The 25,653-nt window shown below is 38.4% G+C and overlaps 1 protein-coding gene across 5 annotated transcripts in view; it reads right to left on the bottom strand.

Annotated features, from left to right (window-relative positions):
- LOC128738371 (1-phosphatidylinositol 4,5-bisphosphate phosphodiesterase gamma-1) overlaps positions 1-25,653 on the bottom strand; it is a 375,128-nt gene that overhangs the window by 329,575 nt on the left and 19,900 nt on the right. For all 5 annotated transcript variants that reach the window (XM_053833430.1, XM_053833431.1, XM_053833433.1 and 2 more), the window contains exon 4: positions 367-1,067. In XM_053833430.1, coding sequence (XP_053689405.1) covers positions 367-1,067 — 701 coding nt within the window. The remainder of the gene's footprint in view (positions 1-366; positions 1,068-25,653) is intronic.

Below are 25,653 nucleotides of genomic sequence, written 5' to 3'. Positions count from 1 at the left end.
AATTGATCTTGTAGTTTGAAAAATACATTAAGAAATGCGAAGAAGTGCAGTAATTGGAATTTGAAAATCTAAATAACGGAATTGTATCATAACTTATAAAATTTTAAAAATAAAAATGATTTTTGCGCAGTAGTAATCCGAGGTCACACCACAATGAAAATTGAAATGATTCAATTGTTTTTATTGATTTCAACGTTAATTCGAGGTAAAAGTAATATTATTTCGATTTACGTTATATCGAAGTTGCTTTGAATCGGAATTGGCTTATATAGAGGTATAAGGTACCTCTAGCCTCAAATGCTCAGTGAGAAAATTGCTGCTGAAAAATGAAATATATATCTATGTTTTTAAAATATGAATACTAACCTTTGACTGTCCGTATAAAATAACTTATGCTCAGTTAATACAAAAAAATGCGGATTCCACACTTTGTCTACAGGATCTTCGAGGAAGAGAATTCCATTCTTCACAGTGTTTCTTATGTCTAATTCAGTTTCATCCGTTCTAATCAAAGCGCCATCATTAGGTATTATTCCGTCTTCTAACTTTCCTCCATTCTCTGGAAGCTTTTTATGTTTTAAGATAATTTTCCTTTTTAGTTGAGAAGGCGATGGTAACTGAAGCTCATTTTTTTCAATCTGCTGCGTAAGTAGCATGTCACCAAAAATATCCTGCATTGCACATGCCATCTTTCGCTGCTGGGCTAATGAGCAATTTTGTTCAATTGATAGTATTACTGGATATTCTGATGTGACAAATGCATGTTCTTTAATAGTCTGGATTACGTCCTTGAATTTTATTTTAGTAGTAAATGTATGGCCGTGAAATATTAGCGGCATATTATCTGGACCATCCCAGCAATCAAGTTCTATACAGCGGCAGCCCATTCGTAGTGCTCTAGCATATGCTTCCACAGAAGATTCGCTCGAAAATTGATCGCCAGTAAGGTACGTGTTGTGCGATGATGAAATCCAGTAATGAGCTAGAGGTCGATTCATATCTTGATATATAGTGTCGCACTTCTTATTCCAAATTTCATTTTGTCGCGAAAAAAGAAAATCAATAAACTGAAACGGTGAAAAATCAAATCAAAATATTTCATCGTCAAATAACATAACATTCTGGTACTAATTTTTTTACGATTCACTTCGATTCAGTGTGAGAATGAATATTAAAACCAAAACAATCTGTAGTGTAGCAGGCAAAGCACTACATTGAAGATGAGGATTAAAAAACTTAGAAATTTTGGAAAAGGGAGGAGAATATCAAGGGTATTTATTTTTAAAATATTAGAATTGGAACAATTTCCATTTCTGGTCCATTACTCTGAAGTAATGTAGAGAAAAGAAAATTAATTTTTGCTCAACTATTACAGCTGTAAATGATCAACATTTACAGTTGATAGTAAATGACCAGCATAGGAAATACTAATTCCGGTCTGTTCGAATGTGGTGCAGAGTTTGAATTTCGGTCCCCCTAATATTAAAGCGAAGGGAAATTTAGTTTCCGGTTCGCTATTCAAGTGCAAGGAAGTATGCTTCCGGTCCACTAATTTGACAAAGAGAATATAAGTTTTTGGTCCGTCGTTGCGTTCAATTATGTAAAAGAATACCGTGAATTCGGGTGAAATTGATCACTTTTTCGAGTATTTTTTAAATATCTTTGAATAGAAACATATTTAAGAAGATGATTGAATTTTAAAATAAGTACTGTAGTGCTGGCTACACGACAGTATTATGTACATCGTATATAAATAGTTTAATTTTAGATAAAACTTAATGTAATCGTGAAATTGAAAAATCTCAATAAACGGGTGAAATCACCCCATCGACAGGCAATCATGCTTTTGCAGCCAACATCTCAGCGTGAGCGAAAATGAAATAGCATTTTATCATTTCGTTTCACTCGACTGCCAGCAGCTTGATTTGGGCTCGCTGTCAAATTTTGAGCCCAGGGCCAGGACATGCTGTCGCTGACGTTCACTGCAGCTCGATATAGCCCGCTTACGAAAAAGTCGGATGCCTGGCAGAAATCGCACAGAACCAGGCTTCATTTTTCGCTCGATTCTCTTTATGTCAAATGCGACATTTTGAGGCACGAGAAAAGTGGTTCATCAGTTTTGCAGTTTCGGGCAAAAGGTAAGAGAATAATATGGAACATGACGAAGCAGATATAATTTAATTATTAACCTGTTTATTGCACGCTTTTTGCTGCTACAATCCGCTGCTGCTAGCCTCCAAAAAGGAGGGAACAGAAATCCGGTAGAAAAACCGTAAGGCGAAATTTCTGTCCGAATCGGATGTGTCATTTCTGCTAGTTTTCACGGGTGACGGCGGGCAGAAATCCGGCAGAATGTCTGGCAGAAAAAGTTTTTTGCTTCCAGATTTTTGTTTGATTTCTGCCGGACGCGCCTAAGCGGGAGAGATGTCGTTGGGGTGGGTGAAATTGACCACGTAGAAATCAAGACGATATTGCTATCAAACCATATACTCTGACAGCAATAAGCTAGCGTGCAGTATAAAATCTGGTGTAATCGAGATAGGCAACATAACATCCTGCATGTAGGCAACAATGTCGCGTTTAGCAACTAGCACAAAAATCAAACAGACAGCTCTACATTAGCATGGATGATGCAGCTGCTAAATAAATATGAACGACAAAAAGATATTAAGCAAATTTTAGCATCGTATTCGCGATATTTTGTTTAAACATAGCTGTATATATGTGTAAATGTACGATTTACGTATACAATCTTCACTTGTCTAGTGAAACAAATAATTTAATTCTCCTCATATACGGGAGCTTGACTGTCTCTTTGAATGTATAGTTGCATTTCGCTATGTAAGCACAAATCGATCTCTTGCACTCTCATGCAACTGCCATATGGATCATTTGTAAAATTTGTGCGTTGTGCGTGGAGGAAGTGTTTTGTACTGTTACGAAGCAAATTTTTAAAATTTGTAGTTCCAGATTGTTAATTGTTGAAACGATGCTATGATTAACTGTGTTACTATTAGTAACCATGTTGCCCCTAGTAACTATGTATGTAAGTCATACGACCGAATTAATTTTTACCAACTAGGTTTCATCCTAGTGAAAAAATGGAACAATTCGCTTCTTGATAGTTCGAAAACGAGAGAATTTGATACGGTTATAGTCGCTGAGGAAATAATTTCAAAGACCTCACCTCCCCCCCCCTCCCTCTCCTCACCTTTCCGCTCTTTCCCCTCCTTCCCCAAAAAATTTTCATTTCTTTCCCCTACCCCTTCATCAATTGTAGAACCACCGTTTCAAAAAAATATTAATATATCCGGAGTGATTCGCGATTGGGGCTTAACTAGCAAATTCCAAAAAATCATTTTATTATACCATCAGCCTTAAAAAGACTGATAATATCCTTGGCAAGAATCCTTTCTTCTGTTTTAATCGTTAGAAATATTTAAAACAAGTTTTTAGTGATGGGCGATAGAAGTGTTTAATCAAAACAAAAGACAATTTCCAGTTTAGCCCCTTTCATTGTTATGAAGTAACAGGTTTATTTGCAAATCGTTTTGTAAATAGGCGATAGTAAAGAGCAAAACTGCGTTGTTCTCAAAACACAGGCGCATAGTAAACAGGCGAAACTAAATAAAAAAATCAAAACAACCCAAGTAACAATTCTAAAGCCACTTGGTTTTACTTGAATTTTATAAAGGTTTTATTGCGGTATTACCTCTGGGTATATTGTGGTATTGCGCAATACCAAGAGGATACGAGTCCAAACACACTTATAGCTATCTAGAAAATCATAATAAAACTGCTAATAAAGCAAATTTATTATGAGTGCTTATTTTCCCACGTTAAAACTTGTTGGCTGCACCACGTCTCTTATAAACTTACCATAAGTGTGGCGTGGCAATTCAAAATGGCGCACCAATCAAAATTGATCTTATCGTGGTTACTTGTCAAACCGCAATAAATCTGTTAGTTTTATAGAGCTATTCAAACGGTAACACCCTAACCAAACAGTTTTTTTGCTACTATTATGAAGAATACCAAAGTTCAACACCAAAATCATTTTTTATGCGAAGCCATTTTGCCATGTTGTAGTATTTTGTTTTAGCTCGCAAACAACAGTGCATCAAAGCAAAGTGTTTTGCAGAAAGTTATTATCAATCGGTTTTCCTGTCAGAGGAAGCAACTAAAATGATTAAACTTGAAATTGAGATTGACTAACTGAATATTTTCAATTTGTTAAAATAACCAGTTTCATATCATATCAATATGCATGTTGAAATTAAATGCGCACATGCTGCAAACCAAAGAAATTCTTTAAAGTTCAATAAATATTCTATGGGATATTTTATTCTGATCGCTATAAATCAAATCGTTCAGAATGATCTGGAAGAAACGTCCAAAAGAGGAGCAAGTGTTATATTTTTGCATTATAAGCATTCAGTTATTGAAACTGATGTACAAGTGACTGTGAGACAAAGGCGCGCCGAGTAAGATCGGGCACTCAGCTAGTTGTTTCATAATTGTGACCGCTCCCAAAAGTGATCCATAATTGTGTATTTGATGAGTCATAATATAAGCATAATTTCCGTGAAAAACTTGCACTAAATGGGTTTAATAACTGAATCAACTTAGGCTGTGAACCATTTCGCGAAATTTTTAACTTTTTGGTTAAAATTTGACAGTTCGAAGGTTATTTCTCATTGAGTGGTTAAAATCAGTTCAGAATGTGAACCATTTCATATTTGACGGATTGATAGCTTTTTTGCTCAATGAGAGCATATAAGGTGAGGATGAAAATATTGTTTTTTTCTGTCCAAGTTAAAATTGGAGAAAATTTTTGATGTTCATTTGCTTTTATTTGAAAGATAAAATTCATCTCATTTCAACCCAGGTTGTTTGAACAAATTTATAATGCGATAAGCATCCATACCGATGTAAAAAAATCTAACGAAAAATCAGTGAATCTTGTCGAAGCTCTCTTCCTCACCTGTGCATATCTCATTGGCTCTCAGAACTTGGTTAAAACTAACCATGCTCCCGAGCAGGGTTATTTTCAGAAAACCATCGAACTGTCAAATTTTAACCAAAAAGTTAAAAATTTCGCGAAATGGTTCACAGTCTTAAAGATCATATTTCTGACCCTAAATACGTTATTAAACTGCTTTTAAACAAGAGTATGCTCTAGAATTGATTGTTTAAAACTCACACTTCTGCTTAAATGGTCCATAATTGTGGGGGAACTGCACTTGAAAAATTAGTATCATTTAACAAAAACAACAATGTATTTGGTATTTTTAAGTATGACACGTGGTGCGATAAAAAAAAGAATGGCGGAGCCGATGAAGCAAAGCCTTCATTACGAGGGCTCGGCTTAATTTTCTTAATACCTAATGGAATAATGTGTGTATTTTCTTTTACTAATATTGTACCTACCTAACAAATTTCACAAGAAAAGTGTAATCGGTAAACCTTATGCCTTACTATGAAATGAGGCTAAAAAAAAGTTTGTTGGTGGATACGGTGGAAATGAAGCAAAATGGGTTTTTATTTGGAGTTGCATTTTTGTATGTACCGTCATCCGGGGCGAGATTGTGCCAAAAAAGCATATATTTTTGTTCTTTAGCTTAGTATACACACAATTTAGGAACTAAGTTGATTTCAAACCTGTCAATATATACTAAATTGTTCAATTAACAACTACCGTAGAGATGGTTTAGTTACAATGAAACCTAATTTTACTGGAAGTGCATGAACTTTGGCACAATCTCACCCCTTCTAGGGGGTGACATTGTGCAAAAAACATAATATTAGGCTAAAAACCTAAACAGTGAACATTAGCATGTTTATAAACAATACACATAAATATCAGTATAAAGTAGTTCATATGGGGCCGTCCATGAACTAAGTGGACTATTAGGGGCAGGGGGTCGCCAAAAACAACGCATCATACGAACAGTATGAACGAAAATAACCCATAGAGGTGTGAAATAACTAAAACCGAGTTCGTAGTCAATGGACACCCTTTATATAGCCTGTAGCGTTTCTAGGGTTAACAAAGGGGAGATATATCCTAAGGGGGCATACCTATTTGATCATATAACAAAAGTAACCATTACTTCGTTCGAGAACCCGCGGCTGCAGAACATGTGGCCTATCCCACCCCCTCCCCCTCCTTAAAACTGACAGTTTACACACGGTATAATATATTCGTCTTATATTAGAGTGTTTATTCCAAGTATCTGAAATTTCCAGAGAAAAAGTAAAAATTAGTTTTAATTATTTAGCAGACTTATGATGCTGTTTGCTCCCAAATGGATGATGCAATCTAATCTGTCAAAATATTGTGGTCAATAGTAAAGAATGTGAGTGTGCTGGTATATACTGACGTGTTTTTGTTGTGTATGTGAAATCCACAAATTGGATCGATCATTATGGCTTGGCACAATCTCACCCCCGTGAAGCTCGAAAAGTACAAAGTTTCGAAAAATATTATTTTCGTAATCAAAACTAATCCAACGCATAATAACCTTTCAATGCATTATAAATGATTAGTTTATATACCTTCAAAATAGCAAGTTGATGCGATTTCTTGTTTGGGTTGGTTTATGCGGGACATTTTTTACAAGCGTTATTTCCGCGTATTTTTGATCGCAAACTTTGAAACCCTGTTTAGGCTAAATAGTTCGCTAATATTATCTGTGTTCCATTCTAAGTTATGAATAAATATGTTACGTTCATCATCATTCACCCCCCTGGACACTCTCACCCCGGATGGCGGTATTAAAATATATCTGCATTAGAAATCAAAATGAACGTTGTTGGTAGATTAAGGTAGTAGTGTGCTTCGTGCAAGGAAATTGAAGCCTTCGTGGTCCGTTTGCTATGTGTATAACCTTTATGTACAGATCCGATCTGTAGTAAAATAAATGGTTGTGATGTATTATGCTTGATATTAGTGTACAAAGATTATAAGGTACCCCGGGGCAAGTGGGAATTCGGTGTAAGTGGGAACGGAGCTCATAACTCTCTTCAACCTCATTTTATCCAACCGAACCTTTCTAGAAACAAAAGATAAAACTCAAACGCATGTATAAAATTATAGATTATTTACAACTGGCATTCCAAACACCAAAATTGTTATTTTCAATTTGCATTGTAAGTTTGACGCACCTTTCTATAAATGACATTTTGGCCACAGGCTTTTCGTAAAAGTATATGTTTTTCTGGCAGTAGGTAAACATAATGAGTTTATTAAAAAAATAAACCCGTTTATTAAAAAATAAAATAAAATAAAAAAAAATAGTTTAGGGTAATTGATCTTGAATGGACCTATTTAGCGCTTTTTAACACCACCACTCGCACTCCTGCTCAATTTACTCGTCATTTATAAATAATATGTGGTGATGTTACTATTTGTTGGAAAGTACCACCTTTTTTCTACATTATCAGTACTTTAAAAATGTATAATTGATGAAACTTTTATTAAATATATCGTTTTTTGCCAAAGCCTTTTTTTGATCTTGAATGGACCCAACATGATCTTGAATTGGACCTATTTTTGATTTTGAAATGGACCTAAATTAGGATTGTCATAGTTTCTTCCATGTAAATGAACAAAATAATAACAAAGAATTTTTTTTTAATAGTACAACTATACTACTGTTATTTATTAATAGGACACAAGGTTGAACAGCTTTTACCTTTCTTATACTCTGTTAGAAAGGTATGAAAGTCGGTTGAAAAATTTGAAATCGGTCACAGTCACCGAGGGTCTTGTTTATATGTCAGCCCAACAATTGAACAATGTTTCAGTGACTTGATATGCGTTGTGTATGTATCTGTGTGTGACATTTGTATATTGGGAATTTATTATTACCTGTTGTTCAGATATGGTTGAAACGATTTCCACGTCATAAAAAAATTATGTCGCCTATTAGTTTCAAAAATTTAAACCATTCATTAAAAATATGTAATATAACTTGTATTAAACGTAGTTTATCAAGTACAGTGGGGTTCGTGTTTTTATTTAGTGACTACATATTTCGAAAGGTCAGACTTTTTACTGACGTAGGACTACGTCTTACTGCAAAGCATCTAAAGGTTTGCGACAGCCCCTGTCGAACATTTTGAATATAAAACCGTTGCAATCGTGAAAAATTCGTTAATTAGTGGTAATTATTCAATTTTTGACACATTTATATGCAATTTTTTCAGTTGAAAAATGGTCTAGATTTTGCCACGGTTTCGATTTTGGCAACATATGCGACACGCATTTGTTGTCAAATTCGAAATCATACTGTAAATGGTGCTTGAAAAAATTAGACTTGGTAATTCTACTAGGTTTAAAGGTAAGCTTAGATAGTAGGTTTTAATTTTAAATGATAGTCGATGAAGAACTGTACCAGATAGAAAATAGGAAGTTTCAAAAATGAATATTTTAGATCTCAGAGTCACTCAATTTCGGTGGACAAGGAGGTATTAATTTTGTCACAAGTCAGAGGGAGAGGTGCTTAAAGAAAACTTTACATCCCCCAAGAATAAAATCAGAGGGGTTGTGTATAAGATACGACCACGGATTAGTCCGGTTGCATGATTTTGAATATTTTACTAAACTGATTTTTAATCTATCTGTCAATCGACCAAAAGGTGATGTGAAGTCAACCTGCTTACTTATCGGCGGAATATAAGGCCTTTGCAAAATATTTTTTAAGTTTTTGTCACCCCCCCCCCCCCCCCCCCCCCCCCTTTGGAAATTGGCTTGAAAATTCGGGGGGCTAAAAACAATTTGGAGGATATGAGTATAAAATCAATTGTCCGTGGGCTCTACAGCCTGAAAAACTCGAAAAATGGGTGTAAAATGTGAGTGAAGTGAGAGTGTGTGAGTGTAAAATGTGAGTGAGTGAGTGAAAAATACTTAACACTTCTAGCACGAAACAGAAATGGAAATTCGAATTCGGAGTTTCCGAAAATCGTCCGAATTCTCTCGTTTTTGTCTTCTTTTCGTAGATTTTTGCATGGAAAATAATAACGTATATATTAAAAGCAAGAACAGATTTGGTTTTCACGCTTAAACTTTAAATAAAAATGCTTCAAACCCATGTTTTTTGCTCGATTAAAAGATCCGGTTGAATTTTATTGGCCTTAGGGTTTTCGGTCAGCGCGCTAAAGGTGTTTTGAAGCTTTGGTATATGCTTGATTAACGTGTTTAAACTATTTCTCATCTGAGTTTTGTCAAAACTTAAACTTACAGCAAAACTTTTTGCTGTATTTATATGGAAAATACAGGACGTTATTTGTCCATGAAAAAATTTTTGATTCCAACCATTTTTACCTTACCATCCTTTTTTAGAATTCGAACACATAACAAAATGGCGGACATTGAAACATAAAAGTATGGTTTTTAAGCGAAAAAATTGACTTTAAACATTTCTAAAAAAATCAAAAATTGCAATATCAAGAAAAGGATGGGTCAAACACTAGATAATTTTGTTGGCTTTCAAACAAAAAAAGAATCATAAGAATTGCTTGAGCCGTTCTTGAGATATTTATGGTACCGACTTTCAAAACCTGGTTTCGAGAAAAACGACGTTGAAGTTTTTACTCGTTGTTTAATCACTCCAGACATGCGCGGTACAAATAGCTGTAACTTTGTCAATATTTGGAATTCATGCAAACGACTTCAAACACATATGGTCAAAATGTTAATCTTTCGAAATAATCAATAAAAAAATTTATGTTTTAAAAAATTGAAAAGGTACTATGCCCCCTTAACAGAAGGCAGTTAGTATCCCTCTTATCTTTTGATCCATCTTATCTTTTAATCAATGATGGTTAAAATTTTTTTATAATACTGAGAATAAATTAAGTTTATATTGTTTTAAGCATAAAATGGCATATGTTAGCTAACTAATTAGGAAGACTTTCCAGTTTCAAAACTAGAGGCTACAATGTACAAACACTATGAAGCAACTACGAAAAAGGATGAGTGATAGTTAGTTTTATCAATATAATTAAGTTTTTATTTAGGCTATAAATCAAGCCTACTTTCAATATCCCGTGCTTATAGATTAATTATAAACGGAGATACTATAATGACAACAAGCAGTTTCAATGAATATACAACGACGAGTTCGTTAGTGGTAGGCAATGATAGCTACCACCAGTGATGTCTCGGAGCGCAAAACTAGGTCCATTCTAAAATCAATACTAGGTCCATTCAAGATCAAAAAAGGGGGTTAACATTTTTAAGGAATTTGAAGATTTTACTGGTTTTACTGAACTTTTAAATACCTAAATTGAAATTACACATATTTTAGCATCATTTTAAGAGTATTGTTTTATTTCAAACCAGAAGGGTTCCGGGTAGTAACAGTTTGAAAATACTCTATGGTGACTGCCAAAACGCTGAAAAACAGCTACTTTTAAATAAGCGGCAATAAAGTGGTTTTGGCTATAATTTTAATTTAATTTTAATATATTTACGTTCAGAAATGATTAAAGATAAACATTAAAGCTAAATACAGTACAAAGACTTGATAATTATATCCTAACATTCTTATTTAAAAATAGGTCCATTCAAGATCAGAATTCGACTGGGTCCATTTCAAAATCATTTACCCTATTAAAAAAAATAAATTAAAAAAATAAAAATTTAATTTGACCAACGGCATTACTCAGACATCATAATCACTCGATCATTTACCGAATTTGAACATGTATGGGCGAAAGCACGAATAGCTGATGAGACACATGTCTTTGCGTCCGTCTATTTTCCTCCAAACAATGCACGTAAAGAAAACTATGAAAAGTTTTTTGAAGTCGCGGAAAATGTCTTATCTGAGCTCTCTCCTGAAATAAAGCTTCACATATACGGAGATTTCAACCAACGCAATCTTGACTTCATTACAGACATTGACAGAGCATTCTTCTCCCAGTCGTTGGTGAAAACGAAACCTTGCAATTAATATTTGACAAATCTGCCAACTTGGGCCTTTATCAGATTAATCACATAAAGAATAGGCAAGTATGCTACTTAGACTTATTGTTTACTAACATAGGCGAAGACTTCTGCGTAACTGAATCGCAAACTCCATTATGGAAAAACGAGGTATTTCATACCGCCATCGAATATTCGTTATTTATTCATGAAAATCTGCGACCCTACGAGTGCGAATATAAAAAAGTATCGGACTTTCAGTCCGCAAATTATGAGAACATAAAGCAAAGGCTTCACATTATTAATTGGCAAAATGTATTTCAAAATGAAAACAATGTAGAAGTGGCTGTCGAAGCCTTCTATAAGCTCATATTTGAAATATTAAAAGACGAAGTGCCTATGAAACAAAGAAGACGTCAGGCTCATTCAAAGCATCCTATATGGTACAAAAGTCAAATAAAAAATATAAAAAATCGCAAGCAACAGGCACACAAAGCATACAAAAACTATAACAATGACAATAACTTAGCAAATTATCTTGATCTCTGTGATCAACTAAACCAAGCAATAAATGTTGCCTTTGAAGAGTATACACAAAAAACCGAGCGTGAGATAAAATCAAAACCAAAAAACTTCTTCAACTATGTAAAATCAAAATTAAAATCAGAAAACTTTCCATCTAGAATGCATTTGGACGAAAAAACCACAGATAAAATAGAAGAAATTTGCGACCTTTTTGCCACTTTCTTCCAAGATATCTATGATACATTCACAGAAGAGAATCGTGATTACGGCTACTTTACACATTTTCCAGAATCCTCAAATGACGTAATCGTTAGACAAATTAGTGTATTAGAAATTTTAGACGCCTTAGAAACATTAGATTCCTCCAAGGGCCCCGGACCAGACGGTTTACCTCCAGCATTCATAAGAAAACTAGCTACAGAGCTAGCTACTCCACTATTCTGGCTTTTTAATATATCCCTTCAATCTGGAATTTTCCCAAACATCTGGAAAAGATCTTTCTTAGTGCCTGTGTTCAAAGCTGGTAAGAAATCTGATATCCGTAATTATAGGGGTATTGCAATTATCTCTTGTATTCCAAAACTTTTCGAGGCAATTTTCAATAAGAAGGTATTCTCGCAAATAAAAAATAGAATTACTCATACACAACATGGTTTTTACAAAGGACGCTCAACCACAACAAATTTACTCAAGTTTGTTAACTTTTCGCTTAACGCAATGGATAATGGAAACTACGTTGAAGCCTTGTATACCGACTTTAGTAAAGCCTTTGATCGTATTGATATACCAATGCTTCTCTTCAAATTGCAAAAAATAGGTATACATCAAGAATTTTTAATATGGATCGAATCATATCTCACATACCGCCAGCAAATTGTTAAATTTAAAGGAAAAACATCTAATCCCATTCAAGTTACTTCTGGAGTCCCGCAAGGGTCTCATTTAGGACCGCTATTGTTTATTTTATTCGTTAATGATATCTCATTCGTTCTTAAGAATATAAAAATCCTTATTTACGCCGATGATTTGAAATTATACTTAGAAATAAAAAATGAGACAGATATCAACACATTTTGTAACGAAATTCAAATTTTTTATAATTGGTGTAAGAAAAGCTTACTTCAACTAAACTAAACAAATGTAAATTGATTAGATTCAGTAGGAAACGATATACACCTATGACCAACATCTCCTTTGGAGATCAAATGATAGAAAACTGTGAACGAATTAGAGATTTGGGAGTTATTCTAGACTCAAAATTAACGTTTATAGATCACTACTATACAATTACTTGTAAAGCAAGCAACATGCTCTCTTTCATAAAACGCTTTAGCTTTAATTTTCGAGACCCATACACATTAAAAACACTTTACATTTACTACGTTCGTTCAATTCTTGAGTACTGTAGCGTGGTATGGTCTCCGTTTGCCAATGCACACATAAATAGAATAGAATCAATACAAAAACAATTCTTGTTGTACGCACTCCGTAATTTAAATTGGACGAACCTTCCTCTTCCGTCATATGACGACCGCTGCAAGCTTATAAATATCGAAACATTAAAGGCGCGTCGTGAATTTGCAATGGTCTCAATTGTTAATGACATAGTCTCACAACGTATTGACTCTGCCGAACTCTTATCTAAATTAAATTTTTACGCACCTACTAGAAATTTACGTGTTCGTACACCTTTTGCCACGGATCATTATCGAACTAATTATGCTAAATTCGGGCCCATAAATCAAATGATGGTGCTATACAACCAACATTGTAATTTTATTGACTTCACAATTAAAAAAACCAGATTAAAGCAATATTTTAGGACAATAAGTAATTCAAATCAATAACAATAGAAACTAGCTGTTACGAAACGACTGGGCAGTTTCGCTCAGTGTGAGTTCGGTACCGCCCGTAACAGTCAATCTGACGGTACATAAACGTCACACGGAAAAATGTCAGGCAGCATTACCTCGTGGCTCGAACTGTCACATGGAGCATAATTCCATTGTGCTTAAAGTAGAGTCAATAGCCAGTCGCGTTTGTCTTAAACCTAAAACCTTAAATCTAAAACTAAACTAAATCTACTTAAATAAAATTGATTTATAAACTATTTTGGATTTGGAACTAAAGTGTTCGCGTTAGTTAACTACTATTGATCGCTATTGATAGGTAATTGATTGAAAACATGCAATTTATCTTAAACTAAATGGATACCTATATTCTAACTTATAGCTAAACTAATTCTAAGTATTAAGGCTAATAGTACGGCAAATAGTACGGTACTTACAGCTAGAAGTGCTGCTAAGTCCATGCGAGTTTTCTAACTGAATAAATATTGTATGAAGAATTCGTTTCGGATAAAAGTGGAAGAAAATACGAAAATGTAAGTCGAAAATTGTAAAACTTAAAAAACCATTATAAATCAACCTAACAATACATTTCAGCTTTGAAGCTGTGTAAAAACTGCTATCTGGATTTATTCACTTCCCTATCCGAACAATCTTCAAAGATTTTCTATCGACGAGATGGATGTAGCGAAACATTGCGCGAAGTGCGATCGTCCGGACACGGCGGATAACCTAGTCGGATGCGATACGTGCGAAACCTGGATGCACTACGGGTGCGCACAAGTGACAGATTCCATAGCCGAGGAGAATCGTAGTTGGAAATGTTATCAATGTCGTGATGCAGAAACATCTCAGTCTCGGGTGTCGTTCGGTCGCTCAGCTTCAAGCAAGCGCTCATCTAGGTTAGATCTCAGCCTAAAGATGATAGAAGAACAAAAGGAGATGGAAAAGAGGAGAATCTTGGAGGAAGAAGCTGCTCAAGCAGCCGCTAGGAAAAAGATGGCCGAAACGGAGGATAAGTTTATGAAGAAAAGATATGAACTTCTACTGACAGAGGCTGATGATTCGGAAGGCGCAGAAACGAGATCAAGACTGAGTAGTCGAGCTGAACGTGAAAAAGTTAAGACGTGGTTAAGCGAGCAGGAAGTCGGCACAGCACATCGAGTGAAAGTAGTGTCATCCAGTTGCATTCCGCAAACGTCCGTAGCTTCGGAAATAGCTCAACAGTCTACAGCTCCAGCTTCTAGTGTATTAAACCGAATCGTGCCGCATGTTGCCGTCGTCGAACCACCGGCTCCCATGTCAGCTTCCACCCCGAACTCGGTTGAGGGTTCCAGAAACAAGGAACATCCCGTTGCAGCGACTGTTTCTCAATCAGCAATTCCAGTGAGATCGAGTGGAGATTTCGTTTCACACACTGAAATTACTCTCGACATTCCCCGAAGACCACCGGTAAGTTCATCGTTGACTAGATGTAATTCCTCTATCCGGATCAATTCCTGCATTCCGATGGATGCCGGCAGGATCAACCGTAGCGCCCCTCCTTCGATTGTCGAATCACACCCCGCGCACAGTCGCTGTCACCTACCAGAACCGATTGTAAGTAATATTCCAATAAATATAAGTCAGACATCGGGATGTGTCGACATCGCAGTCGTGTGTCAGTCTAGTAGAGGCCCAATGTTACATGATAGCATAGTAGGGACGAGTGCACCAGTAGTCAGTACTATAAACCATATGTATCCACCTATGTCAAATTACAATACTACTTTCTCAACGGTCTTTTATTTATTTATTTATTTATTTATTTATTTATTTAGTCAAATCATAGTAGACCTTTTACATTAGTTATTACATTATATTAGTTCTATCACTACAACACAGTCTACAAAGAAAACTGAACAGTGCAACTTTTAAATTACATAATATTGCTTACATTTTTTGCATCTAACGCGTAGAATTAAAATATTGTTTTAATTTTAATTTAGACATAGTAAAGTCAATATTTTCGCAATGTTGGTTTCTAGGCGATCATCATCTGATTTAAAGGCCCGAATTTGGCATAGTTTGTGCGACAGTGACTTATGCTAAATATATTTCGGTTCCGCAATTGACGGTTCGGTACATAAAAGCTGAGTTTGGATAAAATTTCCATAGAATCTATACGGTGTGAAACAATATCGTTTACAAATGACACTTTGGCGAACTCACGTCGCTGTTTTAGTGTCTGTATATTTATAAGCAAGCAGCGGGCTTCATAAGAGGGAAGAGGAAAGCTTGTCCAATTTAGTTTACGCAAAGCAAACAGCACGAATTGTTTTTGTACTGATTCTATTCGTTCCTGGTGTATTAATGAAAATGGTGACCAGACTATGCTACAGTATTCTAATATTGACCTCACATATGCAAGATATAGTGTTTTTATTGTGTATGGGTCACGGAAGTCGTAGCTAAATCTTTTTATAAATCCTAGCATACTGTTAGCTCTGTTGATAATTGTGTTATAATGTTCAATAAATGTTAGTTTTGAGTCTAATATAACTCCTAAATCTCTGATTTTTTCACACTTTTCAACCAAATTATTTCCTAGAGAAATTGTAATGTTTGGCATGTTTCTTTTTCTACTAAAGGCTATTGATCTACATTTATGAGTGTTAAGTTGAAGAAGACTTTTGTTACACCAAATATAGAAAACCTGTATTTCGAGCTGGAATACTCTGACGTCCTCCTCGTTTGTTATTTCTAAAAAGAGCTTCATTGAGGTCTCCTCAACGCTAAGTCAACAGCGCGAAACGAATGGTCCAGTGCAAATAGTAAATAGTTCTAGTGCATACAATAGCATAGCTGTTCCACAGTATGGCGTTATTAATTCTGGTGGTTTAGTCGACGGGTATCCACAAAGTTTGCAGAATTCTGTTCCATTTGTAACAATGCAAGAATCTCGACCAGTGTTTAACTCCGGTTGTCAATCAACGTGGGTTAATAATAATATAACCAGTGCGAGAGTCGGTGCGACCAGCAGCGGGATACAGTCGGTACCCATAGTTTCATCGCATGGAGATGGAATATTCGCCAATTGTGGTGGTGTTTCAAGGTTTGCCAACCAGTTAGTACCATCTGCATACATCACCGCCCCACACCAAGTTGGGTTACAGGCTACCCAAGCATGGCCAGGTCAAAGTTCGTTCTATACACAGTCACAATCACAGCCACAGCAGCAACAGTCCGCTGCATCTGTGCGAAGTGGACCATCCAGCGAACAAATAGCCGCAAGACAAGTGATGCCACGAGAACTGCCAAACTTTTCGGGTGACCCTCAGGATTGGCCACTATTTTACAGTTCGTTTTACAATTCAACAGTGGCTTGTGGATACACTGACTCGGAAAACTTGGCGCGGCTACAGCGCTGTTTAAAGGGTAACGCGTTAGAAGCTGTTAGAACACGGTTGTTAATGCCAGACTCGGTGCCATTCGTAATTGATACACTGAAACGGCTGTACGGCCGGCCGGAAATTCTGATACACTCTCTTCTCCAAAAGTTGCGAGCGGCACCCGCACCGAAAACTGACAACCTACAGACGCAAATTAATTTCGGTCTCGCGGTACAAAATGTTGTGGATCATATATCTATCGCCAATCTTACGGATCATCTCTGCAATCCCACACTACTTCATGAGTTGGTGGAAAAACCGCCACCCCAAATTAAAATGCAGTGGTCGTACTACAAAAACAAATGCGCTAGTGTCAGTCTGACCACCTTCAGCGCCTTTATGTCTGAACTGATGGTAATGGCCACGGATGTTACCCTTCCAATGGACGCTCTCGCTGTAAGTTCTAAGCCCGGAAGGTCGGGCAAGGAAAAACCGAAACTGTATGTACATTCCGATGAACATCGGGAGAGGAAAGCCGTAGCAGCAGAACAAAACCTGGCTCAAACAGAACAAGCAAAGAAGGCCTGTATCTACTGCGCAAACGAACATCACGAAATCGCAAGATGCAAGCAATTTAAAGCACTGGATATCGATGGTAGATGGAAAGTAGTTAAGCAGAAAAACTTATGCAGGAGCTGCCTCGTACCACATCGGAAATGGCCATGTCGCACAAGAAAAGAATGCGGAGTGAACGGGTGCAGGATACATCATCACATACTTCTACACTCGCCAAACAGTTCGGCTGATACTTCGAACGGCTCCGGGAATGCAAGTACCGTTGTACATCAAAATCTTCATCGTTCGACGTCGTATTCCTTATTTCGATATTTACCAGTAACTATATATGGAAACGGTAAACAAGTCAGTACTTATGCGTTTCTGGATGATGGGTCTAGTTCCACGCTTTTAGAACGCAGTATTGCGTTGGCTCTTGGTATTAAGGGACCACCTGATGGCTTCTGCTTAAGCTGGACAGGAAATATCTCAAGGGAGGAGAAGGAATCCGAACGTGTTAGCGTGGTGATCTGTGGTGACGGCAAGCAGTTTAAGCTCCATAATGTGAGAACAGTGCAGCAGCTCCAGTTACCAGCGCAGACGATGTGCTATGAGGATTTGACTCGTACTTATCATCATCTAAAGCAGTGGTTCCCAACCTTTTTTCGGTTCGCGTACCCCCTGATGGATTTCCCTATACTATTCTGCAGCGAACTAAAGTTTTGGCGAACCCCTGGGGGTTCGCGAACCCCCATTTGGGAACCGCTGATCTAAAGGGTCTTCCAGTTCGAAGTTACACGGATGCAATTCCGGGTATTATCATCGGAATAGAACATATCCGGCTACTAACTGCCTTGTGAACGCGAGAGGGACGTGATAACGAGCCGGTAGCTACAAAAACACGCTTGGGCTGGTGCGTATTCGGTAAAAGCTCCAACAACGGAAACGGGATGCAGCAGTTGAATCTACATCTCGTTGGTGAAGTATCAAACCGTGAACTACATCAGTTGATGAAGCAATTCTTCACAGTCGAAGAGTCCAGTGTTACCGTGAAGCCGGAGTCAGAAGAAGACCGACGAGCGCGACGAATAATGGAAGCTACAACTCGTCGTGTTGACAACCATTACGAGATAGGGCTACTATGGAGATACGATGAGATATGCTTTCCGAACAGTTACCCGATGGCACTGCGGCGGTTACAAGCGTTAGAGAAACGGCTAAGCAAGGACCCAGTGTTCGACGCAAAAGTGAGGGAGAAGATAATGGAATATGTAGCGAAGGGATATGCTCATCGCATTACGCCGGAAGAGCTGAGCTCTACGGATCCCAGTAAAGTCTGGTACTTACCCTTGGGAGTGGTCCAGAACCCAAAGAAACCGAATAAGTTGCGGTTAATATGGGACGCTAAAGCACGAGTAGGAGGAACATCGTTTAACGACATGCTGCTAAAAGGTCCGGACCTCCTTGTATCTCTGATGGAGGTATTGTTGCGCTTCAGACAGGGGAACATTGCGGTGGTAGGTGATATTAAGGAAATGTTCCACCAGATCCGGATACGGGATGACGATAAACAGGCCCAGAGATTCATATTTCGACAAAGTCCAGAGATAGAACCCCAGGAGTATGTTATGGACGTAGCAACCTTCGGGGCATCGTGCTCGCCAAGTCTGGCACAATTTATAAAAAACAAGAACGCATCGGAGTTTGCAGGAGCCTTTTCGAGGGCGGCGAAAGCTATAACGCAAAACCACTATGTGGATGATCTTCTAGATAGCGTAGACACCGAAGAGGAGGCCATCCAGCTAGTCAACGAAGTAAAGCACATACATCTTCAAGCAGGATTCGAGATTCGCAACTTCTGTTCCAATTCAGTTGGAGTCCTGGCGAGCATTGGAGAACCGGTAGCGCGTCGACAAATATCCATGAACCTAGAAAAATCCCCAGAATCGGAGCGAGTCCTTGGATTGATCTGGAAGCCAACGGAGGATGTCTTCACGTTCGACATAAACAGTATGAAGGAGGAGATAAAGACGCTGATTCACAGCGGAGCTACACCTAGTAAACGGCAAGTTCTACAAACGGTAATGTCCTTGTTCGACCCACTGGGGCTGATAGCGCACTTCGTTGTCCATGGGAAAATACTCATGCAACAGATTTGGAGAACCGGAACGGAATGGGACGAGCTCATTGCGGAAGAATTGTGGGACGAGTGGAGACTGTGGTGTCAGTGCCTGCAGCGTTTGGACGAAGTGAAGGTACCTCGTTGCTTCTTCAAAGGGGTAGGCATTACTGCGCTCAAAGATGCGGAAGGCCACCTGTTCGTAGATGCTAGTGAGATGGCTTGTGCATCGGTTCTGTATCTTCGCTTCATGGACAACGGTAAACCCAGATGTGTCCTAGTAGCCGCGAAAACGAAGGTCGCCCCGCTGAAACCACTTTCCATCCCGCGTCTTGAACTTCAAGCGGCAATGATCGGAACAAGGTTGATGGATTCCGTTCTAATCGCTCTAGATATTCAAATTACCAAGCGCTTCTAGTGGACTGATTCGACAACGGTCCTCTGCTGGTTGCGATCTGATAGTCGATGCTACCATCAATTCGTTGCCTTCCGGGTAGGAGAAATCCTCACCTTAAGCAGTGTTGATGAGTGGCATTACGTGCCATCGAAGAAGAACGTCGCTGATGTCGCCACAAAATGGAAAGATGGACCAAGCTTCGACCCGAACCACCCGTGGTACAATGCTCCGGAATTCTTATACCAAGCGCAGGATCAGTGGCCGTCGGAACCGCTCCAGAGTCAGGCGGAAACGGAAACCGAACTACGTGCCGTGTTTCTCTTCCACGGTACAGTGCCTTACGAGCTATTGGAAATGTCTAGGTTTTCGAAGTGGAACCGTCTATTGAGAGCTACAGCCTACGTTCTACGAGCCGTGCGGAGATTCAAGGGAGAAAAACCTGTTAAACCGGATCATCTAACACAGGGCGAGCTGTGCAATGCAGAAAACCTAATATGGCGACAAGTGCAAGCTGGGACGTACCCGGATGAGTACGCAATCCTACGGCGTAAGTTAGCGAATCCCGCAAGTCCGTCTCAAATCCCGAAGAACAGTCCACTATACCGCCTTTCGGTATTCCTAGACGAGCGAGGCGTTATCCGAATGAATAGTAGAATCTCCACCGCGCCTTCTGTGCCGTATGACATGCAGTTCCCAATTGTGCTATCAAGGAAGCACCCGGCAATACGTCTTCTAACAGAGGACTACCACAGCAGGTTTCTCCACAGCAACGGCGAAACAGTTTGCAACGAAATGCGTCAACGATTCCTGGTGCCAGGATTACGCATTCTGATTCGTCAGGTGGCGAAGCAATGTGTGACTTGCCGTGTTAGAAAAGCTGTTCCAGCACCGCCTATGATGTCAGCTCTACCAAAAGTCCGCGTAACAGGGATGGTCAGACCATTCACCCACACTGGCGTGGACTATCTGGGACCAATACAGATCAAACAGGGGCGCAGCTTAGTGAAAAGGTGGGTTGCGTTATTCACCTGTCTCGCGATTCGGGCTGTGCACCTGGAGGTAGTGCATAGTCTATCTACGCAGTCGTGCGTGATGGCTATCAGGCGTTTTGTGGCTCGACGTGGTTCCCCGGAAACCTTTCACAGCGACAACGGGACAAACTTCGTGGGCGCTAGCAACCTATTGGCAAACCAGGTACAGAACATCCATGAGGACTGCGCCGTAACTTTCACGAACGGTAAGACAAGCTGGCTGTTCAATCCGCCATCCACACCCCATATGGATGGCTCTTGGGAGCGCATGGTGCGCTCCGTTAAATCCGCTATATCTGCCATTGCGGATCATCCCCGACATCCTAACGATGAGGCATTCGAGACAGTCGTGATTGAAGCTGAGTCGATCATTAACTCCAGGCCTCTTACGTACATCCCGTTGGAGTCAGCAGAACAGGAGTCTCTCACACCTAATCACTTTTTGCTCTTTGGTACGAAAGGCATCACTCAACCGGAGATACCTATTAAGGTGGAGCAAAATAGCTTGCGGGACAGTTGGCGTCTCGCACAGTATTTAGTGGACCACTTCTGGACTCGCTGGGTACAGGAGTACCTCCCAACTATACCCAAGCGTACCAAGTGGTTTGAGCCGGTTAAGCCATTGAAAACCGGTGACCTTGTACTGGTGGTTGAGGATAGTAAGCGGAATGGCTGGTTAAGAGGCAGGATCGTAGACGTGATTAAGGCGGCGGATGGACAGGTTCGGCGAGCAGTTGTACAGACTAAAAACGGAATGCTCAACAGACCTGCGGTAAAATTAGCACTCCTCGATATTCAGTTGCCTGTAGACGGTCCGGAACTACACGGGCAGGGGGATGTTACGAAACGACTGGGCAGTTTCGCTCAGTGTGAGTTCGGTACCGCCCGTAACAGTCAATCTGACGGTACATAAACGTCACACGGAAAAATGTCAGGCAGCATTACCTCGTGGCTCGAACTGTCACATGGAGCATAATTCCATTGTGCTTAAAGTAGAATCAATAGCCAGTCGCGTTTGTCTTAAACCTAAAGCCTTAAATCTAAAACTAAACTAAATCTACTTAAATAAAATTGATTTATAAACTATTTTGGATTTGGAACTAAAGTGTTCGCGTTAGTTAACTACTATTGATCGCTATTGATAGGTAATTGATTGAAAACATGCAATTTATCTTAAACTAAATGGATACCTATATTCTAGCTTATAGCTAAACTAATTCTAAGTATTAAGGCTAATAGTACGGCAAATAGTACGGTACTTACAGCTAGAAGTGCTGCTAAGTCCATGCGCGTTTTCTAACTGAATAAATATTGTATGAAGAATTCGTTTCGGATAAAAGTGGAAGAAAATACGAAAATGTAAGTCGAAAATTGTAAAACTTAAAAAACCATTATAAATCAACCTAACAATACATTTCAGCTTTGAAGCTGTGTAAAAACTGCTATCTGGATTTATTCACTTCCCTATCCGAACACTAGCAAAAATCGATTGATAACATTAGGTTAAACTTGTATCACGGTCTACACACGATTGACTGCAAATAAATAAATATTAAAAAAAATGGGTCAGAATAAGATCGGCACTTGAAAGCACCCGGGGCAAGTGGGACCTATTAAAAATAAAGTGTTTCAGCACAAAACTTCCTGTCTTAATACATTTTTTAGATGTACTACCGAACATTTTCAGTTCAATTACATAATATTTATATCAGTAAAGCTTTAAAATAAAACCGAAAAGGACTAAACCAAGGGCACACCTAAACGATGGTGTTGTTGCTGAGAAATTAAAAAATAATTATTGTGGCAGTACAAAGGCTAGGTCACGCCGCTAGGTGGATTAATTCGGGGCTTTTCTATATGTTTATCTTAAAGGAGCCGTAGGGGAGGGGCAAGGAGGTTTCCATATGAAATCAAAATTGTTAATATTAGTTTAAAGTGCAATGTTTAGAATGCAAAAAATCCGATCGATTCGCGTTTCGCGTTATCGAGAAAAAAATATTTGAAATGAGAAAAATATGGTGTAAAAGGTACTAGGCCGCCTTAATTGAACCTTTTAAAAAAATAAAACGATTGATAACATCATGGACTGAGACAACATTGATTTCCAAATCGCTATGGGTGCGAAATGAACCTGCGAAAATTTGTTCCATTTGTAAAGCAGAATGGAGATTTATAAAGGAATGCATAAGACAAACACTACTTTGCACAAATTTTACAAATGTTCTTTATGGCAGTTGTGTGAGAGTGCAAGAGATCGGTTGGTGCTTACATAGCGAAATGCAACTACACATTCAAAGTTGTCTCTCAAGCTCCTGTATATGAGAATTAAATGATCAGTTTTACGAGATAGATGAAGATTATATACGTAAATCGTTCATTCACACATATATACAGCTATGTTTTTTTTTCAAAAAATCAAAGGGGTTATGTACAAGACACGACCGCATAGGTGACGCAGAACTACGTAAATCTATTTGTAACGATAGTTGCATGTATCCACGTATGTAATAACACGATTCTTCCTATATACATGCTACATGCAACATATATAGGGTTTGTTTGTAGCGGTAGATTGAAAAAAATCGATTATTTTTAAATAATTATTAATGTCAAATCTTATCTCAAATCAACATCAAACACTATTTCCGTTTCCGTTTGCAGCACGAGGTGGGGCGGTTAGAGCCAAGTCTGTATAAGGCTGAGTGAAGGTGGTTGTGATAATGATGAAAGAGTCCGTGCGGATTACGCTAGCGCCATAATGCGTTGATGATGATGAATTAATAAGTAGGAAGAAGAGATGACAGAACTTGACTCTATGCAGACCCGCTACAATTATATAAGCAATAACAATGAATGTACTTATCTTGATCTTCTCCTTCCTTTTGTTTATCCGCTTCTCTGCCTGTGTCAGTCTTGTTGTACCTGTATATTCGTAATAACTTAGGGCCTACGTTGACTTCACGTCGTTCGCTCCAACCTATAGCTGATCCCTCGTTGCCCCCCACGACAACGTACCGGTCACCGTGGGAAGCAACGACAGAGATTAGACAAAGAAAAAGAAAGGGGGGAAGTTTTAGTTAACAAGTTGATTACAATTTGCGGGTTAGTAATATCACGAGGATTCTAAAATTCTGTCTGCCCATATCCTATGCTGCTAGTAACTACTCGCTAGGAAGGACACTACTCATCTCTCTAACTACCCATGCCATCACGGTTGGCAACCCAGCGCTGTTCAGCCACCTACGCTCATTAAAAGCCACAACCGATTCTTTACAAGCCATCATTGCAGTATTGTAGCTATTGGCGTTAATTTCCGAATATTTTGTGCGGAATATTATTCAAGAGCAATATTATCGCACAGCACTATCGAGAAACTACTTGAACTTCCGAATAATAGAGCAAACGCGATATAATAGGGACTGGCACTCACTCGTATTATTCCCGGTGGCAGTAATTGCTTATTTGTAACGGTATACAACCGGTTTGTCAGTATGCTCTTCAGATAGTCGTCAAATTGAAGCATTTCTGTAACTAAGAAGAATATGGTGGATCGTGTAGAAATTCACTTGGAGATATGTATGTATGCCGTGTTGAGTGCAAACTGTTACTGAAACAAGACTCAATAAGATATTAGCGAAGTTGAAAACCCTCTGTGAGGATGGTATTGAAGCGACAAAATCCGAATTTTAAGGCCATATTTTAAGCACTATATGACCATTTTTTAAGAAGTGGGAATAATGGTATATTGACGATAGGCTTCCGCTATCCCTTGAATCAGCCAAAGAATCGAATACCTGCTTTTACTTAAAGAATACCTTTACTTTTACTTAATACTCCAAAAAGATCTAGGTAGAAGTGGAATTCCATTTGAAGTCTGCCAGGATTGGGCAATGGATAGAAAATGCATATCGAGGCTATAAAGCTTTTCGAGAGATCCACCGAGTCCGACCGCGACGACATCAGCAATAATGGAGAGGGCCGCCGGTGAGTTGCTACCGTCCGACTTGATGGATTCTCCGACAGCAGCTCATTAGCATTAGGAGGGTCTTTGGGAGACAAGCAGCGTCATTCGTGATAATTTTATATTGTTAGTTGAATACCGTTGACGCGATTAGTCACAAGACATACAAATCTCTCTAATAATGGAAAGAAGTGAGAAAAGAAAGTAATAAATACATCCAAAACAATACAATAGAGGTGACAGTAACAGAAATGATAGCAATAGTGAAGATGGTTATAATTGTGACATTAGTAACAAAACAATTATAATAATGAAGTAATAAAACAGGAAACAGCTACTGACTATAACTTCCTGCCCATTTGGTAATAATTGTAGTTTGGCAGCAAAATTGACAGAAAATTACGACTCGTCATAGAACGCTCAAACATATATTCATTCATACCTATACACCCATGCACACTCATACATGCGTATTGTATACATGCGCGTGCGTGTATATTTTTCAGTGCTGTGCAGTCCATAATCGCATAACAGCCACAAATTCTATGGCAATCCCATAGAAAATGTCTCGCTCTCGATTACGCTAATAAAGACACCACATCATTTTTGAACACTCTTTCGTTCTAACTAGCGATAAATTTAAATTTTCATCTAGGAAACTGAGTAAGCCCTCCTGGTGCTTCGGCCTAAACGGACTTGATTTAAAATCAGATCCGTTCAATTCCGCTCCATTCCGCTTTACGAGACACATGCTACACGTAAAGGTAAATTATGCAATACTACATACTACACATATATCTAACTTAAACTATATTACATTCTACATGCGGAACTAAGTTTCAGGAGCATGCCGAAGTGCGCGACAAACCACCTACCCATGGGAAGGCTCAAATCAACATCAAACACTATTTACA

The sequence above is a fragment of the Sabethes cyaneus genome, chromosome 2 (genome assembly GCF_943734655.1).
Source record: "Sabethes cyaneus chromosome 2, idSabCyanKW18_F2, whole genome shotgun sequence".
NCBI classification, from domain to species: domain Eukaryota; kingdom Metazoa; phylum Arthropoda; class Insecta; order Diptera; family Culicidae; genus Sabethes; species Sabethes cyaneus.
Note: the sequence above shows the minus strand (reverse complement) of the source record. Positions and strands in the feature narration are given on the sequence as shown.